This window comes from Trichoderma evansii (assembly GCF_050947405.1).
Source record: "Trichoderma evansii strain SZMC 28006 chromosome Unknown GGI43scaffold_26, whole genome shotgun sequence".
Classification (NCBI taxonomy): Eukaryota; Fungi; Ascomycota; class Sordariomycetes; order Hypocreales; family Hypocreaceae; genus Trichoderma; species Trichoderma evansii.
Window position 1 is genome coordinate 480,441 of NW_028145180.1, and position 27,182 is coordinate 507,622.

General features: G+C 37.1%; 9 protein-coding genes across 9 annotated transcripts; 5 read left to right on the top strand and 4 right to left on the bottom strand.

Moving 5' to 3' along the window:
• Positions 1-380: 380 nt before the first annotated feature.
• Positions 381-668, top strand: GGI43DRAFT_387713 (uncharacterized protein; the record flags this gene model as incomplete). The annotated part of the gene is made up of 2 exons (XM_083203971.1): positions 381-450; positions 505-668. 2 exons carry the CDS (start codon positions 381-383, stop codon positions 666-668), a joined length of 234 nt encoding a protein of 77 aa, XP_083056601.1.
• Positions 669-1,816: 1,148 nt separating this feature from the next.
• GGI43DRAFT_416061 (HET domain-containing protein) lies at positions 1,817-4,967 on the bottom strand. Its single transcript, XM_083207225.1, has 2 exons — positions 2,375-4,967; positions 1,817-2,322 (listed from the first exon to the last, which is right to left on the bottom strand). The coding sequence occupies exons 1-2, from the start codon at positions 4,551-4,553 to the stop codon at positions 1,940-1,942; spliced, it is 2,562 nt and encodes an 853-aa protein (XP_083056602.1). The 5' UTR covers positions 4,554-4,967; the 3' UTR covers positions 1,817-1,939.
• A 1,950-nt stretch (positions 4,968-6,917) lies between these two features.
• GGI43DRAFT_416064 (sulfotransferase family protein) lies at positions 6,918-8,607 on the top strand. The gene is made up of 2 exons (XM_083207226.1): positions 6,918-7,980; positions 8,074-8,607. The coding sequence occupies exon 1, from the start codon at positions 7,081-7,083 to the stop codon at positions 7,978-7,980; it is 900 nt and encodes a 299-aa protein (XP_083056603.1). The 5' UTR covers positions 6,918-7,080; the 3' UTR covers positions 8,074-8,607.
• A 1,001-nt stretch (positions 8,608-9,608) lies between these two features.
• Positions 9,609-11,053, bottom strand: GGI43DRAFT_430645 (MFS general substrate transporter; the record flags this gene model as incomplete). Its single annotated transcript, XM_083209283.1, has 5 exons — positions 9,609-9,899; positions 9,957-10,390; positions 10,465-10,573; positions 10,636-10,818; positions 10,877-11,053. The coding sequence occupies 5 exons, from the start codon at positions 11,051-11,053 to the stop codon at positions 9,609-9,611; spliced, it is 1,194 nt and encodes a 397-aa protein (XP_083056604.1).
• An 867-nt stretch (positions 11,054-11,920) lies between these two features.
• On the top strand, positions 11,921-12,871 carry GGI43DRAFT_387717 (Alpha/Beta hydrolase protein; the record flags this gene model as incomplete). Its single annotated transcript, XM_083203972.1, has 1 exon — positions 11,921-12,871. One exon carries the CDS (start codon positions 11,921-11,923, stop codon positions 12,869-12,871), a length of 951 nt encoding a protein of 316 aa, XP_083056605.1.
• Positions 12,872-12,993: 122 nt separating this feature from the next.
• On the bottom strand, positions 12,994-15,270 carry GGI43DRAFT_416065 (Zn(II)2Cys6 transcription factor). Its single transcript, XM_083207227.1, has 6 exons — positions 15,181-15,270; positions 15,004-15,110; positions 14,679-14,927; positions 14,212-14,628; positions 13,308-14,140; positions 12,994-13,256 (listed from the first exon to the last, which is right to left on the bottom strand). The coding sequence occupies exons 1-6, from the start codon at positions 15,241-15,243 to the stop codon at positions 13,114-13,116; spliced, it is 1,812 nt and encodes a 603-aa protein (XP_083056606.1). The 5' UTR covers positions 15,244-15,270; the 3' UTR covers positions 12,994-13,113.
• Positions 15,271-15,437: 167 nt separating this feature from the next.
• On the top strand, positions 15,438-17,670 carry GGI43DRAFT_222088 (uncharacterized protein). Its single transcript, XM_083200375.1, has 2 exons — positions 15,438-15,928; positions 16,005-17,670. Exons 1-2 carry the CDS (start codon positions 15,558-15,560, stop codon positions 17,596-17,598), a joined length of 1,965 nt encoding a protein of 654 aa, XP_083056607.1. The 5' UTR covers positions 15,438-15,557; the 3' UTR covers positions 17,599-17,670.
• Positions 17,671-17,827: 157 nt separating this feature from the next.
• GGI43DRAFT_416070 (cytochrome P450) lies at positions 17,828-19,810 on the bottom strand. The gene is made up of 5 exons (XM_083207228.1): positions 19,329-19,810; positions 19,130-19,276; positions 18,697-19,070; positions 18,325-18,610; positions 17,828-18,260 (listed from the first exon to the last, which is right to left on the bottom strand). The coding sequence occupies exons 1-5, from the start codon at positions 19,707-19,709 to the stop codon at positions 17,898-17,900; spliced, it is 1,551 nt and encodes a 516-aa protein (XP_083056608.1). The 5' UTR covers positions 19,710-19,810; the 3' UTR covers positions 17,828-17,897.
• A 164-nt stretch (positions 19,811-19,974) lies between these two features.
• Positions 19,975-21,649, top strand: GGI43DRAFT_416072 (alpha/beta hydrolase). Its single transcript, XM_083207229.1, has 4 exons — positions 19,975-20,051; positions 20,107-20,266; positions 20,341-21,463; positions 21,526-21,649. Exons 2-3 carry the CDS (start codon positions 20,150-20,152, stop codon positions 21,187-21,189), a joined length of 966 nt encoding a protein of 321 aa, XP_083056609.1. The 5' UTR covers positions 19,975-20,051; positions 20,107-20,149; the 3' UTR covers positions 21,190-21,463; positions 21,526-21,649.
• Positions 21,650-27,182: the final 5,533 nt, after the last annotated feature.

Here is a 27,182-nt window from a genome sequence, read left to right on the forward strand (position 1 = left end):
TGTAGGAAAGGGGGGCCTTTTTTGGAATACGACATCTCCGGATTTCCTTTCTTGGACTATATACTCGAAAATAGATCTAAAACTCATATCATGTCGATAAAAGTTCCATGAAGTATTACTAAATTGGGTAAACGCTCGAGACGAAGGATAGTTTAGGAAACTCTATTACGCATTCTAAATACAAAAGTGCCTTAGACTGCGTCGAGAACGACAGGGGAGTAGATACGGACATAAATCATGCGAATTGGTAGCAGAAAATGGATACGAAAATATGAGGTATAGTTTAGCTGGGTATAAAAGGCAGGTGATATTTCCACCTCCAACATGAATGCACCAACAGGCTGCCTTTCATTACAGAACTCAGCAGGAACCTAACCAACATGCATGTTCTTACATTTGTGTCTATTGTCTTTCTGGGCAGTGTTGTCACAGCTCTTCCCCTCAGTACAAGTAAGCCTTTGCGACTTATTATTTGAGCTTTTCCCGCTAATATATTTGATGTAGCCGAAACGGATGCGGCGCTCGTTAAACGCCAATGTGGGCCACCGCCGTTAGGCTCGCCTTTAGATAAACGCTGCATTCCGGTCGCCGAACCTCCTGTTAAGCGCCAATGTGGGCCACCAACGTCGGGCTTGGATGAACGCTGCGTTCCAGTAGCCGACCCTTAAAGAAAAACATAGAGGTTGAGAGTGAGGTTACCCTGCTGCAGCTTGAGGCCTCAGAATGGTAATGGGAGCTGGATAAGTAGGAAAGTGATCTGAGAATGAATAAATTAAGGCGTTAAGACAATTTCGTAAGACCCAAACTTGAGGTATAATAGGGGTTTACTCTTCTCTCATCATCTTCCTGCCGCAAGCTGCTTTGTACATGGCGAGGCTACTTCTCCACCATATTGACTCGAATGAAGGCGGTTTACGCGGTGAATATACTAGAAAAGTTATATGTGCAAAGCTGTTACATTCGTTTTGGTGAGCATTCCACTTGCTCCCGCCATCGTATTTCTTCTTTAAATAGGTCTGGTGTAATAGAGTGTAGAAATCTGCGTAAAACTATGGCCCGTTCCAGCTCCACATCCGTACCATCCCAAATTCGGTATATGTGTCTGGCTGCTTTTGACCCGCCTTTGTCTCCTCTCGTTACTATATCTGATTCTGATACGCCCGCCAACATTGACTGATTATATATGTCTGTATTAGACTAAACAGCGCCTCAAAAAGAGCTGAGACTGGTGATAGGCTTGTTAATGTTACTTGAATTTACAAATCCGTTGAAACTTCTTGCCCGGATTTCCGAATTTCCGCCGTATGGAAGTTTTTTTGAAGGCTGTAATATGATGACCAATCGCTTAGATACAATTAATCAGACGGTGCCTATATGCGCTCTATTGAGAGCTCTTTGATACTAGATAAGGGTGAATTTATCCGCATAACGAGTCTTAAGAAGTATAGCTTTACTTACTAGGTATCTTTGGACTCTTTTGTCTATTTTTACTAGCGGATTTGGTAATATCTATGTCCAGGTACACCACTTTTATTGTTGATTCAATAGAAGATTGTCAGTGGCAGTATATCTGCGAGTACCAATGCTATATATCATGTACAAATTGGCCCGTAAGGCGATCTAGTTGAAGATTATCCAACAAGAGTAGCTTAGAGCTGTCCGCTCTAAAAGTATGGCAATCAAAGTCGACTGTGTTGATAAGGAGGATGTGAATATTTTCCCGATATCGACCTTTTTCTAGGATTGCACTTTAAATAGCTAGATAGTTTCACTAATAGTATCAAACTTTAAAATTGATGTCAAGAATGCACATAGATTAGCGATAGTATAGTTATAAATTCTCTAAGTCTATCCAAGACTCTACCGTGTGATACATAAACCTGGGAGAATATTAACTTGTAGCGTTTGTAGTCCAAAGTTAAACGATAATTCTATAACCCTATATGATAGCTATTGTAAATCCTGTTTCGGCATTGTAGTCCAGTCGTGAAGGCCATGAATTGCTTAAAGGAGTCGCAATGTTAAGCCTAGTCGAAGTATTATCTTCAAAAACCTCTAAATTAAAAATAAAAGTTCCAGTTCGTCGATATATCCCAGTAGATCCCTCTATGTGCTCCAGAACAAGTCCATGAACAGTTGTTGTCACTGGATGTTTTTGCTTTGGAATTGATGTCACAGAGGGCTTGGAGGTTGATATGACTGGTAACCAGCACATTTTGGTTAATGATGGAGAGTGGTGTTCCACCAGCTTTTGGCGGCTTCTTATCATATTTCCATAGCTTGCCATAGGCTGACCAAAGCGTGAATCCGATAATTCTTCGGCTGGACATCTTGTTAGCAACTTTCTCTTTGACCTGAATCATAATTGACGGACTTATCTGGCGTCGAAGGGCCATATCTTCCTCAAAGGTATGGGCATCAGCGTTATCAAAGTATAATCTCAAATTGAAATTCGGATCACTTGGTTCCGGTTCTGGAGTCAGCGTATACTTGAATGCCACGCTTCTGTATAGAGGAAACAGCCGCCCACTAAGATCAATGCGCCCTCCTTCGACTGCGCCCGTTATATCATTTCCAGATAATGCGACCTCAGTTTTTAATATCTTAATCAAAATAGCTGCGCTACCATCCCCTACCGGGGTATATGACATCCTGGCCATGTTTGGGAAAGCATTGTAGGTAGCATCCCAGTAACGTGTTAGTTCCGCCTTGCAATCTAGTGATGACCATGACCAAGAGGGACTATTATTTTGCCTCAAGCAGTTTTTTCTTTCGCATGTATTAAAGCAGGCATGACGCCAAAGGAGTTGGCTTGGCATGAATCTTTCCCATAACCCTGCTGCATACTCTCCTAAGATCGGCTGCAGCCGCTTCGCGATAGCGGAGCAGGCTGGTAATCGATCCTGAGGAAACGTTATGTCGAATGAAGAGAAACGTCCAATAATCTTACTCCACAATTCAAGATACTGCCTTCTGTGCTCGAAATGGAGATGCCATTCCGAAGGCTGCTTCAAGTTCGAAGGAGCCTTATGCATTTGACTCCACGCTTCTTTCGTTACACTGCCACCAGATGTTAAAAGAACATGACTTTCTGATCTCATGCCCCTGCGGCATTCCCAGACAAACTCTCCAGTCGTGCAGTGAAGAACGCGGGGCGAAAGCATACGTTCTTGAAGAACCCAGGCTCTTCGATTTAGTGGTGAGTTATCTAGTACACTTTCTGAAAGTGCGAGAATTCGATTGCACCACCCAGGTCGTGACGAATTGGAGAATGACGATTTTAGGTCAATATCTGCACTGACAATAAGGTTTTTATAAACAAAAGGCCGTGGCCAGTCCACCTTGTGCGTCTCGAGCATTCCGCTATTGTTATCGGGGGCCTGCGTCGCTGCGATGCAGATATATGAATTCTCATATATATCTCCCATTTTTGCTGACTCCTGTCGCCAGTCTCCGATAGAGTCCTGCAAGATACATAAAGAGTCAATCCACACATAACGAAGTTGTAGATGTCGAGCAAGGATGACAACATCATGATATAGGCGAGGAAGTTTATCCACAGAAATTCCCTGCTTAAGAGTACTTTCTGTAACCTTGTTCAATTGAGGCTCATGAATAGATCCCCAACAGTGAGATAGGGTGGCGTATTTGAAGGTAGAAGCTTGTATTTCCGCAGCAATAGTACGTGTATCAACCACTCGCACTGAATCTGTGGACTGAATATTGATGAGGCGTGCTGGAAAATACTGTGATTTATTTGCAGTGTGAATCTGGCATTCTGGATGGTTTTCACCGCACGTATCTAGCCATAGACTAATCATATTCAGTACAGCAGCTGAAGGTGTCTCTTGTCCCAGGTTAATCACTGAATCCAGCAGTTTCTGAGACATCGAGGACGAAGGTATCGCATCAATGAAAAGAGTCGCAAGCTCATCCTCCCGAAGAGTATCATATGGCCACGGCTTGCTTGCCGAAGCCTGAGGCATGATTCCGTTGTTGACACTCACTGTTGCCTGTAAATTCTGGAGAGTAATGTCTTCAAAAGAAACCGAAGGCGGCGCCGGACATCTGAGGGCCAATGTATAATGCTGAGAGCACGGGTTGCTGCCGAATGACTTCATTATGGAGTGCTCTACCGTAGCAGGACGCTTCAACCATTGTTCCATGATATTGCCCCTGGTATGCTTTGATCTCGAGTCCAGAGACTGGATAAGCCATGTACACAACATACATCCTCGTTGCGATGATGCACGAAGCTCTTCACGATCTGATTTATGCGGCATGGAGTTGTCCTCTGCCAATGTAAGGAAAATAGACGAATTTTCGAATTTTTTACCCTCTTCATGGATAGGCGCGTCATATTCCAGGTCGGCTGGCTTCCACCTAACACCACCCAACCTTCGAATCGGCCTCTTTTCTGCCCCATTTTCTAGCTCCAAGACTCGCTGGAGAATAGCATCACAGTGAGAACACAAGTTCGATGCGGCCTTGCGTTGATTATCTTCACCAGATATATCGACGTAGGTGATCTCATTGCCACTGGAGTCTTTCATGGCGTGATGCTGCTTCCAAAGGAGTGATGAGGCTTGCTCAAAGTTGATGATAGCAGCAGCACTACAGCTCAGCAGAATAGGTCTAACTGCTTCTGCATTGAACAGCAAACAGGTAAACTATTATACTCTTTAAAAAATTAGGCCCTTACTTCAATAGGATAGGGCAAGGCAGATCTTTGAGCTTCTGTGGCGCAGTTCGTCCAGAAATTTGCCTTGTACTTTGTCGATCACGGCGTTGCTAGTGATCAGCAGCGTGATGCTATAAACCGTGGTTCACTGATTTCAGCGATAATTCTCACTCTCCACAGCCGCGTTGAACGCAGAAAGGATAATCCTGGTTTCTATATCTCATACACATATATGTTACGAAGTTGCCTTGGCAGGATTTGGAGGAGTGCCAGTAGATGTTTCTCACGTGAGTGGGGTGATCCAACAAACTGCGAAATCGCTCACGTGGTATTTCAAAATGAATAACTTGCGCCATTTATAATTGCCAGCAGCTGTGATGAACCATAGAAAAATTGACGGCATCATACATACATGTATGCAATCCGTGTTAAGATAATGGTTCAAACTAAGTTAGTCTCTTGAAGAATTTCTAGTAGTATTTTTTCAATGTTTTGATCAGTACTATAATTCAATTACCAAGTCTTGTATCAGCACAGGAGTGCTAGTCTACTGTCAGGCTAAAAGATCCGGCTATAGTAACACTTCGGAAATAGCATATATATTGGAAAAGAAATTATGAAAACACTCAGGTGTGATTGTTTACATCTCTTATAGAACTATTATACACCTATGAAGCTATATTTGCCATTTTAATTGAAGCCGAGTGATAAAATCAGCATCCAGCTGGACCGATAAAGTACAATACTAATAATAGTATCCCAAATAGCTGATGGCTAGTTGTCGTTTCTAGGTGAACCAATTAAAATATAATCTGAGCTTTGGCGGGAACGCCAGGGCTACCATTTACAGGCTACAAAAGATAAAATTTACGGCTTGTGAGGCCACTGTAGGCTGTGATAGCAGTGGAATAAGTGACCTAAAAGTCAAATAAGATTTATGGAAGCCCCGGCTGTGGCCATGAGGCTGGTAACAGCATCATAGTCGACCAAGTGTCATGGTAGAAGATTTATATTCCATTGCTATGGGATTTCCCAGATATCAAGAATTTTAATAGTCGATATCCGTGATGCGCAGCTGTGGATCAAGGATTTGACCGTCAGTGCCAAGGTGCACGGTATCTGGTCCTTGAGTAGAGGGGGTAGTATGTTAGAGAGCTGCAGAGCCCCTTGAGAGTTATCGTTCTGCCTCCCACAGCGGCTAAATAGGGCGAGCCAATCCCGAAGTGTCAATTTGAATATCTTTCTCGTGTACAAAGATAGTATCCACGCCATTGGTCTTCACTCTCAGCTGCACAGCATGCATGTCGGCAGTGGAAAGATCAATTAAAACTATGACTGCGTCAAACGACTACGAGCAGTGTTACATAAATCCAGCTGTGTAAGCATGATAACAAACCACTTTTGGTCTGTTCATTGGTTGCTTTGCATTTTTCTTCCATGTAGTCAACGCGTTTGATTGGGGTCAGGTAACCTCCCTGATGGGTTGATTGGGTTGGCCGGGTTGATCGGGTTGATCAAGCCCATATAACAAGATTCAATCATACTGCTCTCCGCGACATCAAAATTGGTGATTTCAATTGTCCTGATGTTGCTGTAATAGAATAATAGCGTTATAAAAATGCTAGTTGTGGGGTTACAGTGTTTATAATACTTGGAAGCGTCTAGCTCGTAAGCGGATGCTGCTGTAACCTACCTACCTTAATTATTGGCCACTGGAAGGCGGTAAAATTTACCTGCGGTATAGATTGCATTAGAGTTAGGTAGTTAATATACATAAACCGACTAAACCCAATCGTTTTAAGTCGAATATTTCGACCTCATATGACAGCGTAAAACGGACAGAGACACCCAATAGAAGAAAATCTTGCGCGGGGACTGGATTTTGATGTCGGTTACTACGAAGTAGTTGTAATGTTAATCGAGGTTTTATCAATACGAACATAACCATTTGTGATGTGTCTCATTAAACGACGAAGAATGCTTTCCATGCACGATAAAAGTCGGCTGTCCGCATTTTTTCACCAGATAGGAAATTAATTAGCTATAGCGATAGCTGTTTTATGGTGTAGTGGAAGTTGTAGGCAATATTATACGGGGCGCTCAGAGACTTTTGGGTCTAGGCTGTACTGAATCAGCGCTATACTACCCTAAATAAGCGCTATATTGTAATACATAAGCGCTATATTTTATGATTTAACCCTTACAATACATAGAAACCTTCAGTTAGATGAGAAGCGTCTATTCTGCAGAATTAATGCCAGTTCTATATCATTTAATGCCCTGCCAAGTATATGTATCAGCTGTAAATCCAAATCCATCCTGTTGGCAAAGTTGATCCATATCTCGCAGCTAATCAACCTATAGAGCGTTGAACAAAGTGTCTAAAAAAAGCCAGCATCATGGACTCCGTAGCGCCACCCCCACCTCCTCCCAAGATTATCAAAGGCAGTCTCGCCTCTGGTGAAGGTATCCTTTGCCTCGGTCTCCCCCGGAGTGGAACATTATCTATCGTCGCTGCACTTCGACAGCTGGGTTACGCGCACGTTCACCATGGCGCAGAACAAGTTTTCAATTCGACAAACTGGGCAGCCTCTATACGTGCCTCGCAGGCTTGCTTTCCTGTGTGGCACGGGGCTGGTAAACATGAATCTTCGCCTTTCACGAAAGCCGACTGGGATGAATTCTTGGGACATTATCAAGTCGTTAGCGATTTCGCTGGCTTCTATGGGGAACACATAGCCAAAGTATACCCAAAGGCAAAGGTGATTCTTGTTCAGCGCCCATTTGACTCTTGGTATCAATCTTTCGACGCAGCGATTCTGCAGGCACTTTTTCAACCAGTTCGTGCGTTTCTTTTCCAGAGAATTATCGCACCTGTCACAGGAATCACTGCATTCGCAGCGCATCCCTACATGGTGTTTGGAAGCTTCAGAGCGCGCAATGTACGGGACGCAAGAAAAAACGCTCGAGCAGTATACGAAGAGCACTACGCAGCTGTGAGAAAGATTGTCCCGCCAGAGAATTTACTCGAGTTTAGTTTTGAGGATGGCTGGGCTCCCCTGTGCGACTTCCTTGACAAAGAGATTCCCGACATTCCGTTTCCACACGTAAATGAACGGAAAGATATCTTGAATATGGTCAATACGCTGTGTCTCATGCTTACCCTCAAATCTCTATGGATTGTCTTGAAGCGTTTGTCGCCACTTTTGGGTGTGATTGTTGGATATTGGCTCGCGCATCGAGATATCACAGCTTTCGAAGCAGTTCTCCGGATTAAAGACAGCTTACATTATTTTTAGTACGTTAGTTCATTTATCTTCCTGTGTAATCATCAGCCCTCTCCAGTAATTACTACATGAGGCATATATAATTCTGAACTTACACATTACCAGATTTAGAGGTTTCAGATTTTAACGACAAGATCATACGTACTGCGAGATATAACTGCTGCCACTTACACGAATAGTAATATTCTCGTGGAATCCAATCTACAAGTGATTCATCACCTACTGTTAGTCTCTTTCGCCAATCAGATGTGTAAATTGAGGAGCAGCCCTCATAAAGAGGATTTTGGTGGATACGTTTTGTAAGGAGCTCTCAGTGCTGACAGTGGCGAAACAAAATACTCCTTTACAAAAAAGTCTTTGTGATGACGTTGAGCATCATTAGCGCTGATGATGGCTCTCCTAACATTTATTCGATAGCAATTGGGCCGAGTCACAAAATGTTTGTGTAGAAACGGTGGTTAGGTTAGGTGTAACTACAACATGGCATAAAGCCTTATTATTACATTTGTTACGCCGCTTTGGTATCCAACTCAAAATGCGATTCTCTACTCTTCTTCTCGCTATCCCTGCAGTTCTGGCTGCTGATACTCCAGCTACTGATAGTAAAGAGCCATGAGTTGCTTCTGGTTGTTACCCATTGTTAGTTTTCTTCAATTAGCTTTACTACTTTGATACGAGATTTAATATAAACTAACCACGGATTTTTTAGTGAGGACCCTGACTGTGGTATTGACTATGCCGTTTGCTCATACGAAAATGGTAAGCATCTCCTCTGCTACTATTGTAGATTATGTTTTTAACAATAAGCAGGGTGGTCCTATAAATACCGAGAGCATGCAGGGAAAGGAAAGGAGTGCAACCCCCCCGGCGCAATTCTTGCGAAGAAAGAGTCTGGACTTCATGGCTATTCTTGTTAAATGGCGCAGCTACAACACAGGGTACTTTTTTTTTTTTTTTCGTTGTAGAGAATCAACTTCTCAGATATTGAAACTAGTTTCATTTCATAAATTAAGACTGATACATTTATCATGTTAAAGCCTTTCGTCAATTGATCCGAACACGTAAAATTTCCAATCTATATCAGCGCTAATGACTCCTCTGAACCTCTATGTTTTAGTTTAATTATTCTCATACCGCATCGAGGAAAGAGTCTCCAGCAGACTTCTTAATCTGTCAGACTAAGCATGTCCAATAACAATCTCAAGTTGTATAAAAGAAGTCTATTACAATGGTCAGCTGAATCATATATAAGGCCATGTGATATATACCTGGATGCAAATCTCCGATCTCTTCCAAGCTTTGTTGCCTAGAGTCAGAGCTCTCAGATGAATGCTGTACTTGTTTCTTCTTATCATTTAAATATCCGAGGTACCAGTGGAGAATTAAAGAAATTAAAACCACTGCTATTGACATTCCTAACGAAGCAGCGTTGCCCCTTTTGTCTGGAGTGTGTTTGTCAATTTCTGGCTTAAACTAATAGTCATATCTTTGCTGCTTACAGTACGGTGGATCGTTATATAGCTGATTGCCTGCAATTGAAAAAGCTTGTGCGCACATGTTAAACAGGGCCAAGGAGGCACCTCTATGAGCGCCAAGTTAGATGATGTACTTCCTTGAAACTGCATTTGATCAATCAGAGCTTACCTCCTAGTATAGCCAATGAAGTTCATAGCTGCCCAAGTTATAATTAAAACAATTTTGGGATACATGCAAAACGCTATTATACATGTTGCAGCAAACCTGGCGTCTCGATTTTCAAGTCCTATTAGCATTGCGTAGCCTGCAATGGCCCCAGCTGTGGATAAGGCAACTGTCAACCCGCGAGCATTTGTTTTGTCTGCAATTCTAGAGAAAAACAATATGCCTAAACAGGCACATCCATAGACAATGACAGTAAACAACTGAGCTCCGACCGAACTATATCCAAAACCCTATCGATTGTCAGCTTAAGGTTCAATTTTTGCTTTATTAGATTGGTGGGTGCTTACGCGAACGAGAGCGGGTAAAAAACTGGACAGTGAAGATATTGTAAAAAGCGAGGCACAATATAAAAGCGTAAATAGCCAGAAATGGATGCTCTTAAGAAGTTCTAAAATCTTCTTTGGCTGTACGCGTACTTCAGATGAGTTGTGTGATCTTTTGCTCCTCTTCATCAACTCTTCTTTCTCCGCGTCGGAGAAGCCATAGCGGACTTCCGAGGGTGAAGCAGGAAGGAAGGCGAAAACAATAAAGGAAAATGCGACAGGTAGGATACCCTCGATTAGAAAGATCCACTTCCAAGCACTCCATCCATTTACCCCGTTTAAATTTTTGCTAATCCCGTATGATAGCAGTCCATTAAACGCGCCGGCGAGAGTCGACGTTGAGAAGAAAATGGCAGCTCGAGTAGCGAGCTCATGGTATTCATACCAGAAAGAAAGATCTGTAATATAGACAATGTTTTAACATGTCTTGGTTAGTTTGGCAAAATATCTGTGCTTGGGGAGAGATACGCACAAAATGCACCACCTTGAACAAAGGCTTCGGCGGCACCAATGAGAAATCGCATGGCTATCAATTGACCGCTAGATTTTACCAGAATCGTGAGGACTGTAAGTATACCCCACTACACATAATGCAACAGTTAGCCAAGACATTCTTTGGGTTATTGGAAAAGTGTCACGTTACTGTTAACATCGCACCACAAAATTGCGCCGGCGCGCGAATCTTTTTAATTAACAATGTTCCTGGAAGTTGAAATAGAACGTAAGAAACTAAAAACATGGAGGAAGCATTTGAATAATCTTTTGGTGAGAGCTGCAGCTCATCTTCTAGCCCAGCAATTTGAGCATTCGCCAAATCAGAGCGATCCTAAAAACAAATCATAAGCCTTTGAACGATTGTAGTGTTGTGGGCAACTCTCATTTACCATTGAAGCAAAGAAATAGACGCTCGAAATAAGCGGAAGAACAAACAAATCAAGCTTCCATTTGAGCTTTTGTCGTTCCTTCTTATCGATTGTTGAATCAATCGGTAACTCGACATGCGAAATATGTGCCTTGTCTTCAGCCTCCAAACGGGCATTATCTGGCGCGATATTAGACATGATGACAAATGCTTAATTCTTTCCAAGTATGATGTAGGTTGGAGAAAATGAGAGACTATTCTAAGTGTGTTGAAAGCAATCAATCTGGACACTTATAGTCTTTGCCAACTACTATTTGTATTATTTCCCAGGGATTCGACTACCTGGCAGGATCACCTCCTGTGTAGATCTATAGTTGGGGTAGAGTGGAGATTAACGAATACAGAGTAAAGCGAAACTCGGTATAACAAGCGAAGAAGGCCGATTGGATTAGCTTGTGCCGCCAGAGTGGCTGGGTCTCTTCGCCAACCTTATTTTACACCTTCTTTTTAACCGCACGGACAATACGAGGTAATGGGTTACATATGATAGCATACGCGGCCTTTGCTCAGCCCCTAGCTTCTCATTTGCGTCATAAAATCAACATTCGACATAGGAGCCCTCCTTAAAACGTAGAATAATTAATAATAATAATGTTTGTTTCAAGAGTCAAAATGCGACTCCTAACGCGCTGTCAAATGAGTGGCGGAATATGTTATAGCTGTATGTTATATATTCTCTATCCTTTGCCTAAATTTCCTAGAACGCTACTGTTATTTAAGATTGTAAGATTTAAGTTCCAAAAATATTGACTTCGATCAACGATTTACCCATATGGACTTCTTTTTACTCAAACCAAGAATACTCTAATTACATGCAACCTGAATCTGTGGCGAGTTTCGCTTCCCATACTATAAACGCTCCGGAAACCGGTAAGCGATATTCGCTTCTCAGCTATAAATTGTTAGTTATTTGTGCTTTGAAGAAATGAAAACCTTGGTTATCATTACTAGATTGCAAAAGCAAGTTACTTTTGGAATAATCCTGTTAGCACATACCATCCTCAACATGGAAACTCTTCTCAGCACTACCAACATACCTCCACAATTCCTAAAGCCTGTATATATGATAGGGAAAATCCCCCGAAGGGCTCTTATATCGGAACCGCGAGTCTCCTATAGCTTATATATCCCGCCAGATCATTACAAGGACAACTTGCAAGCCCAAGTGAACGGCGCGTCACAGGCAGCAGTCTGCAAGCTTCCTTTGTTAGTCTTTATTCATGGCACTCTGCGTGATGATTCCTATGCCGATAGGGGTCTTATTCCATTCGCTGAGTCCACTCCTTGTGCCATTCTAGCACCGCTTTTCCCTGCCGGACTCGATAGCTCTACCGACTTAGACTCGTACAAATTACTTCGATCTCCGACGCTACGATCTGATTTAGCGCTTTTGGATATGCTAAATGAGGTAGCTTATCGCTGGCCTGGAATAGACACAGACAAAATTTTCTTAATGGGTTATTCAGGTGGTGCTCAATTTGCACATCGGTTCCTATACCTCTACCCTGAAAGGCTAGCAGCTGTCAGTATTGGAGCCCCAGGAAGCGTGACTATTTTGGATCGTTCAACTTCATGGCCGACGGGAATATCAGACGTGGAAGAGCTCTTCGAGAAACGTATCGATACAAATTTGATAAAGCAAGTTAAAATACAGCTTGTTGTAGGTGATGCTGATGTTGAAGTTCACGGTGGAACGGAATTTTGGACATGGCTACAAAAGTTTAAGGCTGCAGGAGGCGCCAATCTATCGAGCAGCGCACGGCCGAAAATCCAAGGGAATCAAATTCCAAATAAAGAAATTGTGCAAAATAGACTGGGAACTTTAAAAAGATTACAGGCGTCATGGAGGGAAGATGGGATAAATGCGCAGCTTGATATTGTGGAAGGGGCGAAGCATGAGAGCCTCAAATGTCAAAGTCATTCTTTGAAGTTCTTGCAGTCACTAATTCAGGGATAATGATAATTACACTAGAGCTTAAATAAAAATGTCTACATACAGCTAGATTTAGCGGCGCTGCAGATAATTTTCTCATTTTAGATATAATAGGCAATCTTAAGATCACTTTATATTTGTGCCGAAGAAAATGTTATTAGTAGATGTTAAGTAACGAATCTTGATAACTCCTATTCGCCGCGCTATAAAATCTGAAAATATATATTTTTTTCGAATTCTCCTTTGCAATTAACCGCCATACAGTGCTATATCCATGGCTCATCAAAGTAGTTATTTGAAGGTGAAGCTAAAAACGCGAAGAGGTCGTCATATGTATTAGGAAGCCAATCATTCCAGTTAGACGATACAACATCAGGCCTGGAAAGCCTGGGGTGGCATTCTGAGTTGACTAAATTTGCTGTTAATGACGAATGGCATGAATAAGATTGCATAAACTAACCAGACGTCGCGGGGGTGGCTGCTGTTCGCTCACGAATTTTCCTTGCAATTCTCATGCTATCGTCAACTATGGTAGCACTTGGATCCCCGCTATCGTTACTGAAATATTCTGACGAGATTTTGTCCTCTGCATGTCGAGATAAAAGTCGAATCATCCTTGCAGTTCGAAAGGGCTCGTCTAACTCCTCGTTTGACCAGGCCAGAAAAGTTTCGTACACTTCTTTAATTTTGTTGCGGGCCAAAGTTCGCTCCCGAGGTTGAATATCACGGCCAATGGCGAGAAACTTTGCCAAATACATCCCAGAAATGCATAAAACACGAAAAAAGTGCTTTGGGTAATGTACGGTTTCAGCTCCACGCTCTTGGAGCTTGTAAGGCAACAATTCATCCGCTGGAGGCTGTGGAAAGGATAAACATAAAGATGTATAAATGGTTGTAAGCTGTATGGCCGCATGAAAACCTCTGTACCAAGCTGCCCATTCTTGTGTATTTGTTGTTTTTTCCACCTCTTTCGAAGTCAATGTCAACGAGGGTATAGAGCATAGGCGCAGTTTTGCAGCCAAGAAGTCGATATGGTATCGCTGGGAAACACGTGCCTTGATATTGGCTCCTAAAGAATCTAGATCACGCTCAAGAAGGCCCAACAGGGACATCTGCAGCTGGTTGGAAGAAGAAATACCATGCAGAGTCGTGAAGACCCGAATGGAATGTTGCTGCAACTCGCATCGCGCCCAAAATTCATCAGGAAAATGAGACTGAATATGTGATTTGATAATTGGTAGACGCCCAGCGACGAGACTCATTGGTGGTGGAAAACCATAATCGGTTGCTAGCCTAAATCAGTAGATGCGTCAATAATCTCAATTCATATCACATGTAGAGTGAAATTAAATAGAGAATCATACTCTGTACTAACTATGAAACAGCCCAGCCATGATTTTAAATAAGATATTGACTGAGCAGATCTTTTATCTTCAATATGAACAGGTTCGTGGATGCCAATTTGCTGCACGGCTGAAACAGCAAGGCTGCAATAATTCCAACTTGGATCATCACCCTGGCTTGCGACGGGCATCGGCCAGGTACAGAGCAGTAAAAGTGCTTGAACAGTATATGTACAACGGATAGCTCTAACTATATATTCGGACAGTAGGCTGTGAAAGGCAGATCTCAGTTGTGGAAATTGTCGACTGAAAAGAGGGTGGTTCCGTGCCGATACTAATAAAAGTGCCCAGAAAAGGATATCACTTGCTTGATAAACAGAATCCGCCGATTTTTCAATTTCTAGAAACGGGACATGATCAGAATAATGTTGATGAAAGCTGTACTACGTTAGCAGAATAGTATTTTGCATTTTGAGATTCAAACTTGCTGCTCCAGAAGCTCGTTGGCTATATCAGAGTCGAGTTTCACACCGTTGAGCTCATAGGTCAAGGTGGTGGTAGCTGGCAAGCAGCTGTCAGTAGTCAATGGGGTATGAGGTGCTGCATTTTCGGCGCTATTTGTTTCCTGGCTTTGAAATGCAATGGTTGAGCTAACACCAATGGCCGTAGAAGGGTTTTTGTAAGAATGAATGAGCCTTTCAAGCTCCTCTTTTTCTTCGATCGCCTTTTCTAAAGCCCTAAGGGCAATGAAAGGGGTGGAGTGGTCATTATAAAAAGTCGGTACATAAAGCGAATGAGATGGCTGTTGCTTACCCTCTAACGACTTGTCTCTTGAATCTTGGATCAAAAATGCATGCTTTAACTTGCTTCTCACATCTAGAACAAGGAGCTGGGAATCGCTGTTGTGCATCGCATCGCAGCTTAACGGAGCAGTTAGTTTAAAAAAAATTGTGGCTCCCCGAAATTAAAGTTGCACATGGAGGAGCATACCTTAACCTGTCGGCACGTCGTGCATGCCATAGAAGTACGCGAAGCTCGCCTAGTACCAGACATTGTCGGTCCTGTAGATGAATGTTCCGGTTCTATGCCAAGTTGCAATGAAGAAGTGAGCCGAATCGCCTGTATTCGCTGTAGCTAGGAGTAGGCTGCATGCGTTGCCGATTTTCGCTTGTCGGGCCGAGTATGAAATCCGGTAAGCCCGAGCGGAATTCGCTTCAACGCCATACTCCCAGGGAAAGGTTACTTACTGAATGTTAGTAAGTGGTATTTCATATAACTTGCGTCAAGCAGCCAAGTACTAAGAGGTATTGCCATTCTCATCAATTTTATTTTCCCGTCTTATGCTGGTTACATTAAAACGCTAAAATATGGCATCTAACGCCCATATCGGTGCTGGGCTTGAGCCCCTCTGCCGCATTATTACTCCCATTGGCATGCTGGGGTACGGATTTGACGAGTCTGAAATAAAAGATACTCTGGAATCTTCAGTTCAGAGCGGAATGCCCACCGCAATTATCTTGGATTCTGGCTCTACTGACTCTGGACCTGCGAAATTGGCTCTTGGAACTATGACTTGTCCGCGTGAATCCTATGAAAGAGATTTGCGAAAGCTTGTCGCTACCATAATAAAATATCGCGTTCCAGTGCTCATTGGATCAGGAGGAGGGGATGGAAGCAATGCCCATGTCAAAGAGCTCGTGGATATCGTCAAAGAAATATTAGCGTCGCCTGATTACAAGTAAGGAATCCATTTAATTAGAGTTCTTGCATGTCTACGTTGTATTTACTAACTGTTGTAATCTGCTGGATTCTAGTTCTACTCAATTAAAAGTTATAGCAATATATAGTGACATCGATAGCGCCCTTGTTCTGGAACGTCTTGAGGCGGGAGCCATCTCTGGCTGCGGTCCTTGTGTGCCTCCTTTGACGGCCGAAGATGTGAAGGCCTCAAAGACTATTGTTGGACAAATGGGTCCAGAACCTTACATACGAGCCATGGCTACCCATCCGGATTTCGACATCATTATCGGTGGCCGGTCCTACGATCCGGCGCCGTATGTTGCTTTCAGCGCCTATCATGCATTTAATCAACGCTATAGCCAAATACTTTCTCTGGATAGCCATATATTAGGAGGATTTACTCACATGGGCAAGATAATGGAATGCGGCGGCCTATGTGCTACACCTAAAAGTCCTTCATGCCAGGCGACCATTTACCGAGATGGCAGCTTTGACGTGAGGCCCCTAATGCCTGGCGCTCTTTGCACCCCCACTACCGTCGCAGCGCACACACTATATGAGAAATCTCGCCCCGATCGACTTTATGGACCTGGTGGATACATTGATTTGTCCGCTTCCATGTATTCGACGCTATCCGATAAATGTTCAGTGAGAGTTAGTGGAACCACCTTCCACTCGTCGAAAGGAAGCGGCGACTGCTACACAGTAAAATTGGAAAGCGCGAAGATTATTGGATATCGAACTATGTTCATTGGCTCTTTCGCGGATCCTATTCTTATTTCGCAGCTACATCCGCTTTTGAATAGAGTGAAGGGCTATGTTGCTCAACAACACACCCATATCTCAGAAAAATGGGAGCTAGGGTTCCATACATACGGATATGACGAGACAAACAAAACAGCTCATATGGGCAATGTTTTTTTAGTTGCCGAAGCACTCGCTGAGACACAAGCAACAGCTACCAGCATTGCTTCTACTGCAAGGGTTGCTTGCATTCATGGACCATATGAAGGCCAGAAAGCAACGAGCGGCAATTTTGGTTTTGGATTGGGGGGGAAGGGAGAAATTGAGACAGGTCCATGCGCGGAATTTTCGATTTATCATTTAATGGAACTAAAAGAGGCCGAAGAAGATGCCTCTGAAATTAGTGAACAGGACAAGGAGCCTAGGAGAAATTTATTCTCTTTCAAAGCTTTACTTATCGGAGTGGGAGATCGTGTTCAGCGCTGTCCTTCACCTCAACATAATGACTTCACCTCAACTCTTGGGCATTTATTTCCGCAGCTTACCATAGGCGATGCGCCAAATGCAGTTGAGACTCCCTTCACTCCTCCTCCCACAATCGGTGAAGCGGCCAAAGTCATACGGTCAAAAAATGCGGGTCCATACGAAATTACATTTGACATAATCTTTAACAATAAGGAAACTTACCACTATGTGAAAAAAACCGGCCTTCTCCGAACTGACTTAATTGCAAAGCTATACAATCTCTCCGTTGACGACATTGTGTATTGTGGGTTTTTCGACCAGGCTTTAGCATTCAAGGCCACGATTCCCCGCACGCGCAACGGAAAGCTTGTTGCATCCGGCGGCTTCATGGAAGATGACGTTCATGGGTCGCAGAAATATTTGCCTCTTATGAACCTGAAACTGGACACTGCTGGATAGATACCGGAATTTATTAGACATACCAGAAGCAAAAACTGTAATCTAGAATTGTTTTCTTTGTGCATTAATTATTTTTATGGGTATTATAAGCTAATATATCAGTATCCATTGTTAGAGATGTATGATAGCCATGTTGAGAATCACGTTCTAGAAGAAAGGTTAAGAGACAGGGAAATGTAGTGTAATGTCTGTAATATCCCTTCATCCAATATTTTTACTGCCGCAGCACCTCGTTACTATATTACCCTAACCTTGTATGCGAGCTATAAGTCTTCGATGCTCCTGCAATATATTGTTTGTCACGAACTGGGGTTCGTTTGAAAATCTGAATTCTTACTAACTGGATGATCTAGGATGCGAACAGTGCAGAGCAGCTTGCCACCAAGTTCACCAATACCCAAACTCACCAGACGCTGGTCTTTTTCGGGGTGGCATAACGAAAATTCGTACTCACCAAGCAAGGTAGTTAAAACTTTATAAAGTTCCACCGTGGCAATATTCCGACCAATACATGCTCGGTGGCCAGTACTAAACGGTAGGAGATGTCTGGACTGCGATGGAGATGTGTCTTTCAACCATCGATTTGGGTCGTATCTATCGTGGTCCAAGCCCCATATATCTGGGTTGTGATGCAGTACGTAATTTATAACGCACACATTCGTCTGAGATTACAAAATGTTAAAGAACGAATTCAAATGATAGAGATAGATTAACAGATAGTCTTACCCCTCGAGGAATGAAATTGCCATCGATAAAAAGACCACTTGGATTTATGACTTTCCTCCACAGAGTCATGTTGAATACAGGATCTTTCCGAAAATTCTCCCGAATGCAGGCTGATATATAAGGCAGGCGCTCCAAACCATCAAACGAGTGTGCTACTCGAGTAGGCGACAATCGCGGAAGGTTATCATCAATTTCTTGGACAATGGCCTTTACAACTTGCGGATTCTTCAGTATGTTGTAAAACAACATACTAAGAGTCCCGGATGTGGAATGTGACCCGGCTACCCTATAAATGGTTAACAGCAAATACGTCAGTTATGGTCACAGAATATATACTGGAAGTCTATGGGAATAGGATGAAGGCAGGCTTACAATATGGCGAAAGCCTCGGTATTGACTTCTAGTCTACTCAATGAGGCACCCGTTTCTGGATCTTTCGCATTTATGATGCCGCCAAGCAGATCTTTATGTGGCTGCTCATTAAGAATTCGATATTGGACACACTCCTTGCATCTTTTTATCAACATCGTTCGGCTTTTAATTAGATTTCGAATCCTCGGGATTGGACTCCAAGAGATAATAAATTTGGATACCGCCTGTAGAGGAAGTTGCCCAATTGCGCAGCTGAGTAGAATATGGTCATGGATGGCAGTGATCTCGGGTGGGTCGGTTCTCTTCTGGGCGCCGAATGATCTTGCAAATGCCATTTCGCCCAACCCATCAAGCATACACGAACTCAAAAATTCCTTTCAAAAGTAGCGTAAGCAGTGGCGCAAAAGAAGAAATGTTTCCAAAAGAGTCTTACTTTTAGATCGAACACTTCATGGTTTGATGCCATGGATTCTAATCTTTGCCGCAAAATACCTAATTGATCGTCCATGATTGGTTCAAGACCTCGAACCGAAGTCATAGAAAATGCGTTAGAGAGCTGTCGACGGCGCAAAGCATGTTGCTGTGAATGTTAGTAGTGGCAATACAAAAGATGAAGCGCGAATATATTTTACATCTTCATTGGTTGTTCCAAACAGATTGGGCATAAAGGCTGTGAAAGCATTGTAGAATCCAGCTTTTGGCATAGATCTGCCGGCTTTATAGATAGCAGGCACAGCCTTCGCGTCCCAGAAATGCAAGTCATTCGGCCCCACTCGTACTACAGGACCATAGAGATAGTGAGGCTTGAGAATAGCTTCATGTAAATCTAGCCGAAGAATATGATAAGTCTTCCAAGTGTTGCTCAATGCGGCAAGAGGAGGACCTGGAAACCTGGCAAGAGGGTGGAAAAACATATAATAAGCCACATAGGCAGTGACCAAGAAGCCCGCGGCAAGAGGTACGCCGATTTGGATGTGCAAAACATTGAACTGAGGGAGCAACTCGCGAAACATGTTGAAAACCTGAAAATGGGTTATGATTTGTGAATATCAAAGGATACATATGGTGTCATAGAAGGTGAGCGTCTTCGTACGCCCAGCATTTTGAGAAAAGCGGCTGGTATATATGTATTCAAACAAATATCAGCCTGGTTTCTTCAGCCCCACTAGTTACAATGGTTCTGAAGCTAATTGCTAATCCCGAAATACTCCGTCTCATTGGGAATTGGCGCCAAAACCCGATAGATCGCGGGGTTAGTCGATCAGTAACTCATACATCGGCGGCACAGGTCCTCGGTATTTCTGTTCATCGGAAGAAGTAAGGAGTTTTTGGGTGGCATTACCATATAAGCCAGTGTATGTCCACGTTTAAGATACGCTAGGAATTTTGTAGTAATAGCTACTCCAACAGTTCGAAAGCCAATCAATTCGCCATACCAAATCAGTCGCCTGAAATGCAGACACATATCTATAAACACGCATCTGGCGTGGATCTGACGTTAAATGTCTTTCCACCTCGCACTATTTCTTCCGAAACAATAACAGTAATTCACTACCATGGAGGATACCTGGTAAATTCATCCGAGTTCGTCCTTTCCTATAAGCACAAGCCATTTCTAACTCGCATATGTCTACTGTTGTACAGGTTGTTGGCGATGAAACAACATTTCCTCCAATTTGGCTGCAGAAGACTTGCTCCAAGAGATCCTGGGGTTATGTTACCCCTTCATACCGCCTGCTCCCAGAAGCAAAAGGGGCTGATGTGCTCCAGGATGCATATGATGCTGCCGTATGGACTGTCAACAATCAGTCTGGCCGACTGATCATTGCCGGATCAAGTGCTGGGGGGAATTTGGCATTTTACGTAGCCAACAGATTGGCTGCGGAAGGCAAACCTCCAGTGGCTGTTCTCTCTCTTTACGGCATGCTAGACATCACAAAAAGTCCATACGTCACAGCAGGGCGTACACTGATGAATCAGCCTCTTGTCCTTGAATTTGACCGTGTCATCTCTGGCATTGAGTCAGCCAAAAGCAACCAAGCGCTACGTGGATACCGGTTTCCACCATCCCCGCAAGATGTCCGTATGGTGTGGGTAAATGCCATTCATCAGGCGGCTATGTACCCTGATCTAATCGCCGACCTACCAGGACTTTCTGCTGGAATTCGCCAAGAAGGCCTTGGAGCCATCCCGGCTGATCGTCAAGACAGGTTTCCATTGGCGTTCGAACTGGCAGCCGATTCCCTCCCGACGGTTTTGATTCACGGGACAAATGACTTGGCTGTAGACATGTCACAAAGTTCCGACGCTGCCGCGAAGTTGGAGGAGCATCAGGTTAAAGTTCTCCTACGACTAGTAGAGGGTGCGGGTCATGGCTTCGATGTCAGAAACATCTCACCAGACATTGAAATCGAGGAGATTGGCAACCCCAACCCGTCAATTAAAGCCTTACAACAGACGATCAACTTTCTTGATGAATTAGTTTGTTCCTAAGATTCTTACGAAACCTGATATCAGGCTGGTATATAGCTAATTGACTGCATATATGTCATTGAACAAATTTCACACGCGCTCATGACCTGCCAAATGTAACTCCCTTTGGGAACTTGCGTTTCACTCCAACCATGTTTCGTGCGTAGATCTTCCCACAAATTACCATATCATGTAGACTGTATCAGTACTAGTCTCGAGTATATTGCCAGCTCGGTAGATCCATAGAGAGTGGAGTACGCGGTGATGTTGGATATATGAACCAGGGCATCCATTACTGTATTTGTTAGCCTTTTCTCCGCATTGTGCACAGAATACATGACCCAGGGTTGACGCCACCGAATAGGGGGTTAAATCGTTGCTAGCAGATTTTTTCTATACGTGTCAAACGCATCAACAGTTGCTGCTGTTTTTCATTTCTGTAACCAGTCGATTCATTCGTATCCCTTTGGACATATGGAACCCACCCCAACTCTTTGGTGGCGGGATATACCCACTTGTACCGGCATACCTATGTATACGTGTACCTGGCACCCTCCATGAGCGGCATTAACCCACCATTGACCTATTGAGGTGGCACTAAGGCACTAACCCACCTCTTTCGGCGGCATTTATCCACCACTTCGGACTTCGGGCGGCATTACCAACCCACTAGATCCAGGTGATTCCTATTACCCGTGTTGCCGTCTCAGTGGGACGCCCATCTCATAGACCACCTGTCGCTGTTATGGAATTATATGATTTCCAGAGGCAGTAATGTCAGAGCTTCCATGCTCCCAGAGAGTGCAGTAGTGCACACATGTACATATCAAACATCATTTTATCCTGCAGGGCGCAGTGATCTATCTTATGGTCCGTGCAACAATGGCCCGAATTCCATAGAGTGATGTCAATACATGGACAGCTTATCAAACATCCAAGCTAGCGTAAATAACATCTAAAAAAGCAAGACACTATAGCTTCATATAATAAAACGCGAATTCCAGCACTCTTATATAAATTAAGCTATAAAAAAAGAAATAAAAATTATATAAAAAAAATACTAGTTTACAGCTATAATAATATATTTCTATGTATTTTTTATATTTTCTTAAACAGCTTAAATTATATTTTTAATTTTCTTTTACATTTAATTTATTTAATTTTTAAATTTAATATGAATTTTATTAATTTACTTATCTTTTTCCTTATGGTTTTTAAGCTATTACCTAGTATATTAATATAACTTTTATATTTTTATACCAGGCTTATATATATTAATTAAATTAATAATTTAAAAACCAGTTATAATTATTAAAATTAAAAGTATTATAATAACCTAGACTATTAATTTTAATATTAATTTAATTAGTATAAATAAAAAAAACAGCTAATAATAATTATTTTTAAAAGCTTTAGCTTTTTTTAATATTATTATATACTTAAATAAGTTAAATTATTTTCTTATAATAATTTACTTTTATAATATTTTTTTAAAGTTAAAGCTGCTATAATAAACTACCTAGTCAGGCCTAAACTAGTTAGCTAATTGGTTAGCTAATTAATTAATAGCTTCTAAATAAAAAAGCTGCTTTACAGCCTAGCTAGGAAATAAAATAATAATTTTTTACTTATATACAAGTCTAATTTATTTCCTTTAATAAAAACTAGTAACCAAAACAAGGGGAAATCTTATTAATATTTTATAATAAAAATTATATAAATTTTCCTAGGTTTTTTTACTTAAATATATAACAGTTATTTAAATACAACCTTGTAAAAGATTTTATAGCCTTAATATAGATACAAATATTATAAGGTTAAATTAGAACACAGTTAAAAATAGCTAGCAATTATAAAATTCCTTATAAACAGGTTATTAAACAAGCTTATATACAAATTTCTATAGTAATCAGTTTTATTATTTAGTAAAAAGCACTTTCCGGCTGCCCCAGAGTCTGTAGGACCTAGGAAACTGTTTAAACCTAATAAAAGCTATTCTTTTTACTAAGCTTAATAGCTGCCTTTTTCTTTAAATTATAGCTAAATAGCATAGTACTAATAAAAATCCTTAAGTAATTTTCTTATTTAACCCTATATCTTATAGCCTGCTATAAATAATCCAATTCTAGCTAGCTTAATTAAATAATTTAACTTATTATTTTTCTTTAATTTTTTTTATAGCCTTTTTTTTATTATTTAATTATATGAAGTATTTATTAATTTTTAACTTTAATTCTAGCTGTATATAATTTAACAAGACTTTTAGTTAAATTATAAAAGAAGGAATATAATAAACTGCTTAGTTAAGCTTAGACTAATTAGCTAATTAGTTAACTAATTAATTAATAGTTTTTAAATAAAAAAGTTATTTTATAGCTTAGCTAGAAAATAAAATAATAATCTTTTACTTATATATAAGTTTAACTTATTTCTTTTAATAAATTACTTTTTAATTAATTTTACTTTTAATAATAAAAAAATTAAATAAAATTTTTAATAACACTCTTTTATTTTTATTACTTAATTAATATTAAAATAAATAAATTTTAAATAATTAAATAAGCTTATTTTTAAAAATATATTTAAATATAATATATTTATAATATAACTTATAAATTATATAAAAAATATAAAAATTATAAATTTTTTTTTAAAAATATTTAAAATTAAAAATAATTTTTTATTTTTAAAATAATAAAAATAATATTATTAATATAACTTAATTATAAATTTATAAATATAATAATTAATAAGTTAAATTTATTATTTTATTTATATTTAAAATTTAATAATTTTAAATTTTTAATTTTTAATATTATTAAAAGCTTATAAATTAAATTATATAATTATAAAATTATTATTTTTATTTTAAATAAATTTCTTTAATTATAAAATTATTAATTTAACTATTAAAATTATAATATATTTAAAATATTATTATTAATTAATATAAAAGTAAATTATTTTTTTTTATAATAATAATTATATTATTATAATATATTTTATGATTTAATAAAATAAGCTTATAATTTTATTATAGCTTATAGCTATTTATTATATTTTTTTTTAATAAAAAAAATAATAAAATTATTTTAATTTATAAAAAATTATTAATATTATAATATATATTAAATATAATTTTTTTATATTAAATATTATTTTTAAAAAAAATTATTTTATTTTTATTAATATATTTATATTAATATATTAATAATATAATAAGTATATTATTATATTTATAAATAAATATAAATTTAAAAACTTTATTAAAATAAATTTTTAATTTATTATAATAATTTTTTAAATAAAAAATTTTAATTTATTTTAATAAATTATAAAAAATACTTATAATTTAATTATAATATATTTAAATTTTTTTTATAAAAAAATATAATTATAATTTAAAATATTTTTTTAAAAAAAATATATAATTATTTATTATACTATTAAGCTAAACAAGGTAAAAGATTAAGCTAATAATTATTATTATAGCAATTACTATAACAGAACTAGCTATTATAAAAGATTTAACTATTCCAGGGAACCAGGTTATAATATAATTCTTTCTCCCTCTAGGGCTTATCCTTAAGCCCTAGCTCTTTAAGATAGTAAAATAAAGTTATCCTAGCAGCTTAACTAATAGCTATTTTAACCCTTAAGGCATTACTTAAACACTCCCTGTAATACTAACTTATAAGCCTTATTAGCAGCAAGAGTTATCTAGTCTTATAATTATAATAAGCTAGAATCAAACCTTAAGCTACTAGCTTTTAGTAATTATTATATAATAATCTGTTATATTATTAAATTAAACAAGGTAAAAGATAAGGCTAATAATTATTATTATAGTAATTACTATAATAAAACTAGCTATTATAAGAGATTTAATTATTACAAGGAACCAGGTTATAATAAAATAATATTAATAATATTAAATAAAAGTATATTAAATTTATTTATTTTATAAGTGTAATTTATAAATAATATTATAAAAATATAAATAAATAAATTAATTTTAATTTTTAAAATTATAAATAATTTTATAAATTAGTTTTTTTAATCCCTAAGGTTTTAATAATAATAGAAATTTATATTTTATAATTAATTCTAAAATTATTTTATTTTTATATATTTAAATAATTTTTATTAATAATATTTTATATAATATTATAAATATTTTAATAAGTAATAATATAATAATTTAGTTATTAAATTCCTAGATAAAATTAGTAATATAAAAGATTTCCAAGGGATAAACTTAAGATTTAAATTTATATTAGTAAAGTAGTTTAAAGATTTATAAGTAATAATAACAGGTAATATAATTAATTATTATTAAAGTTAATAAGACTTAATAAGTTATATTTTAATTATATTATAATTAATATATTAATAATTAATTATTTAAATTATTTTAATAAGTATAAAAATATAAGCTTATATATTTAATTAAATAAATTAAATTATTTTATAAAATTAATAATTTTTTTATAAATTAATAAATTATTTAAATAATTTAATAATTTTTTTATAATTAATAAATTAATTTTATATTAATTTAATTATATTTATTTTATAAGCTTATTATTATAATTAAAAAAATTAAATTATAATATAATATTTTTTTTTATTAATTTTATTTTTAAAATTTTATAATTTTTAATATAAATAATATATTTTTTATTTAATAAATATAATTATTTTTTAATTTTGTATTAGTATTTTTTAATTTTTATTTTACTAATTTTATTATATTAAATAAAGTTTTTAAAATAATTTATTTAAAAATTTTATATTATAAATTCTTATTTTAACTTATTATTACTAATATTTAAATAATAAATAAATATTATTTATTTTATATTTTTAAAAATTAAAAAAAATATTTATTATTTTTTAATAATTTTTTTTATTATTTAAAATATATTTATATAAATTATTTATATTATAATATTTAATATTTAATTTTAAAATAATTAAAATATATTATTTTTTATTATTTTTATTTAAAAAATAAATTAAAAAAAATTAAGAAAAAATATTATTATATAAATATAAAAATGAAATATTTTTATAAGTAAAAAAAAATATAATATAAAAAAATAAAATATATTATTATATAAAATATTATTAATTTAAATAAGTTAAAATATATTAAATATAAAAAAATAAAAGCTATTTATTAAATTATTATATTATAATTAAAAATTAATTTTTTTAAAATTATTTTTTTTTTTTTTTAATAATTAATTAAAGATTTTTTAAAAAAATAAAAAATAAATTTTAAATTAATATAATTTTAAATTAATATAATTTTAAATTTTAATAAAAATTTTTTACTAGTATTATTAAAATTTTAAAATATTTAATAAGTTTTTATATTTTTTTTTTTATTTTTTTTTTATTATATTTAATAATATTATTTTTTATTTTTTTTTTATTTTTATAATATTAATATTTTTAATTTTATATTTTTTTTTTAATAATAATTTTATTTTATATAATATTTTTAATATTTTTATTAATTATTATTTTTTTTAAATAATAATATATAAAAAATTAAATATATAAGTGTTTTTTTATTTTTTTTTATTTATTAAAAAGTTTAAATTTATAATTAATTTTTTTAATTTTTTTTAAAATTTTATAAAAGCTAAATTTTTTAAAATTTAACTTATTATTTAATTTATTTATTTTTATATTTACTTATTTATTATTATATATATATTATAATAATTAAAATATATTTTTTTTTAAAAATTTAATTTTTTAAATTTATATTAATTTATATATTTAATTATTTTTTAATATACAAATTTAAATTATATTTTTAATTTATTATATAATTTAATTATATTTTTAATTTTAATAATAATTTTTTAATAACTTTTTTTTATTTAAATAATTTATAAGTTTTAAATTTAAATTTATAATTAAAAAAAAATAATAATTTACTTATAAATTTTAATTTTATATTATTATATAAAAATTATATAATTAAAAGAAATTTTATT

Bases quoted from the DNA above. Each gene is read 5' to 3' on its own strand.
- GGI43DRAFT_222088 (XM_083200375.1), top strand. From the start codon at position 15,558: ATGGCATCTAACGCCCATATCGGTGCTGGGCTTGAGCCCCTCTGCCGC. The intron at 15,929-16,004 runs GTAAGGAATCCA...GCTGGATTCTAG, and splicing joins TTAGCGTCGCCTGATTACAA to TTCTACTCAATTAAAAGTTA.
- GGI43DRAFT_416061 (XM_083207225.1), bottom strand. From the start codon at position 4,553: ATGAAAGACTCCAGTGGCAATGAGATCACCTACGTCGATATATCTGGT. The intron at 2,323-2,374 runs GTCCGTCAATTA...CAAGATGTCCAG, and splicing joins GGCCCTTCGACGCCAGATAA to CCGAAGAATTATCGGATTCA.
- GGI43DRAFT_416070 (XM_083207228.1), bottom strand. From the start codon at position 19,709: ATGTTTCGCGAGTTGCTCCCTCAGTTCAATGTTTTGCACATCCAAATC. The intron at 19,277-19,328 runs GTAAAATATATT...TAACATTCACAG, and splicing joins TTGGAACAACCAATGAAGAT to CAACATGCTTTGCGCCGTCG. The intron at 18,611-18,696 runs GTAAGCCTGCCT...AACCATTTATAG, and splicing joins ACCGAGGCTTTCGCCATATT to GGTAGCCGGGTCACATTCCA.
- GGI43DRAFT_416065 (XM_083207227.1), bottom strand. From the start codon at position 15,243: ATGTCTGGTACTAGGCGAGCTTCGCGTACTTCTATGGCATGCACGACG. The intron at 15,111-15,180 runs GTATGCTCCTCC...TGCTCCGTTAAG, and splicing joins CGACGTGCCGACAGGTTAAG to CTGCGATGCGATGCACAACA. The intron at 14,928-15,003 runs GTAAGCAACAGC...CATTGCCCTTAG, and splicing joins AAGAGACAAGTCGTTAGAGG to GGCTTTAGAAAAGGCGATCG.
- GGI43DRAFT_416072 (XM_083207229.1), top strand. From the start codon at position 20,150: ATGCAGACACATATCTATAAACACGCATCTGGCGTGGATCTGACGTTA. The intron at 20,267-20,340 runs GTAAATTCATCC...ACTGTTGTACAG, and splicing joins ACTACCATGGAGGATACCTG to GTTGTTGGCGATGAAACAAC.
- GGI43DRAFT_416064 (XM_083207226.1), top strand. From the start codon at position 7,081: ATGGACTCCGTAGCGCCACCCCCACCTCCTCCCAAGATTATCAAAGGC.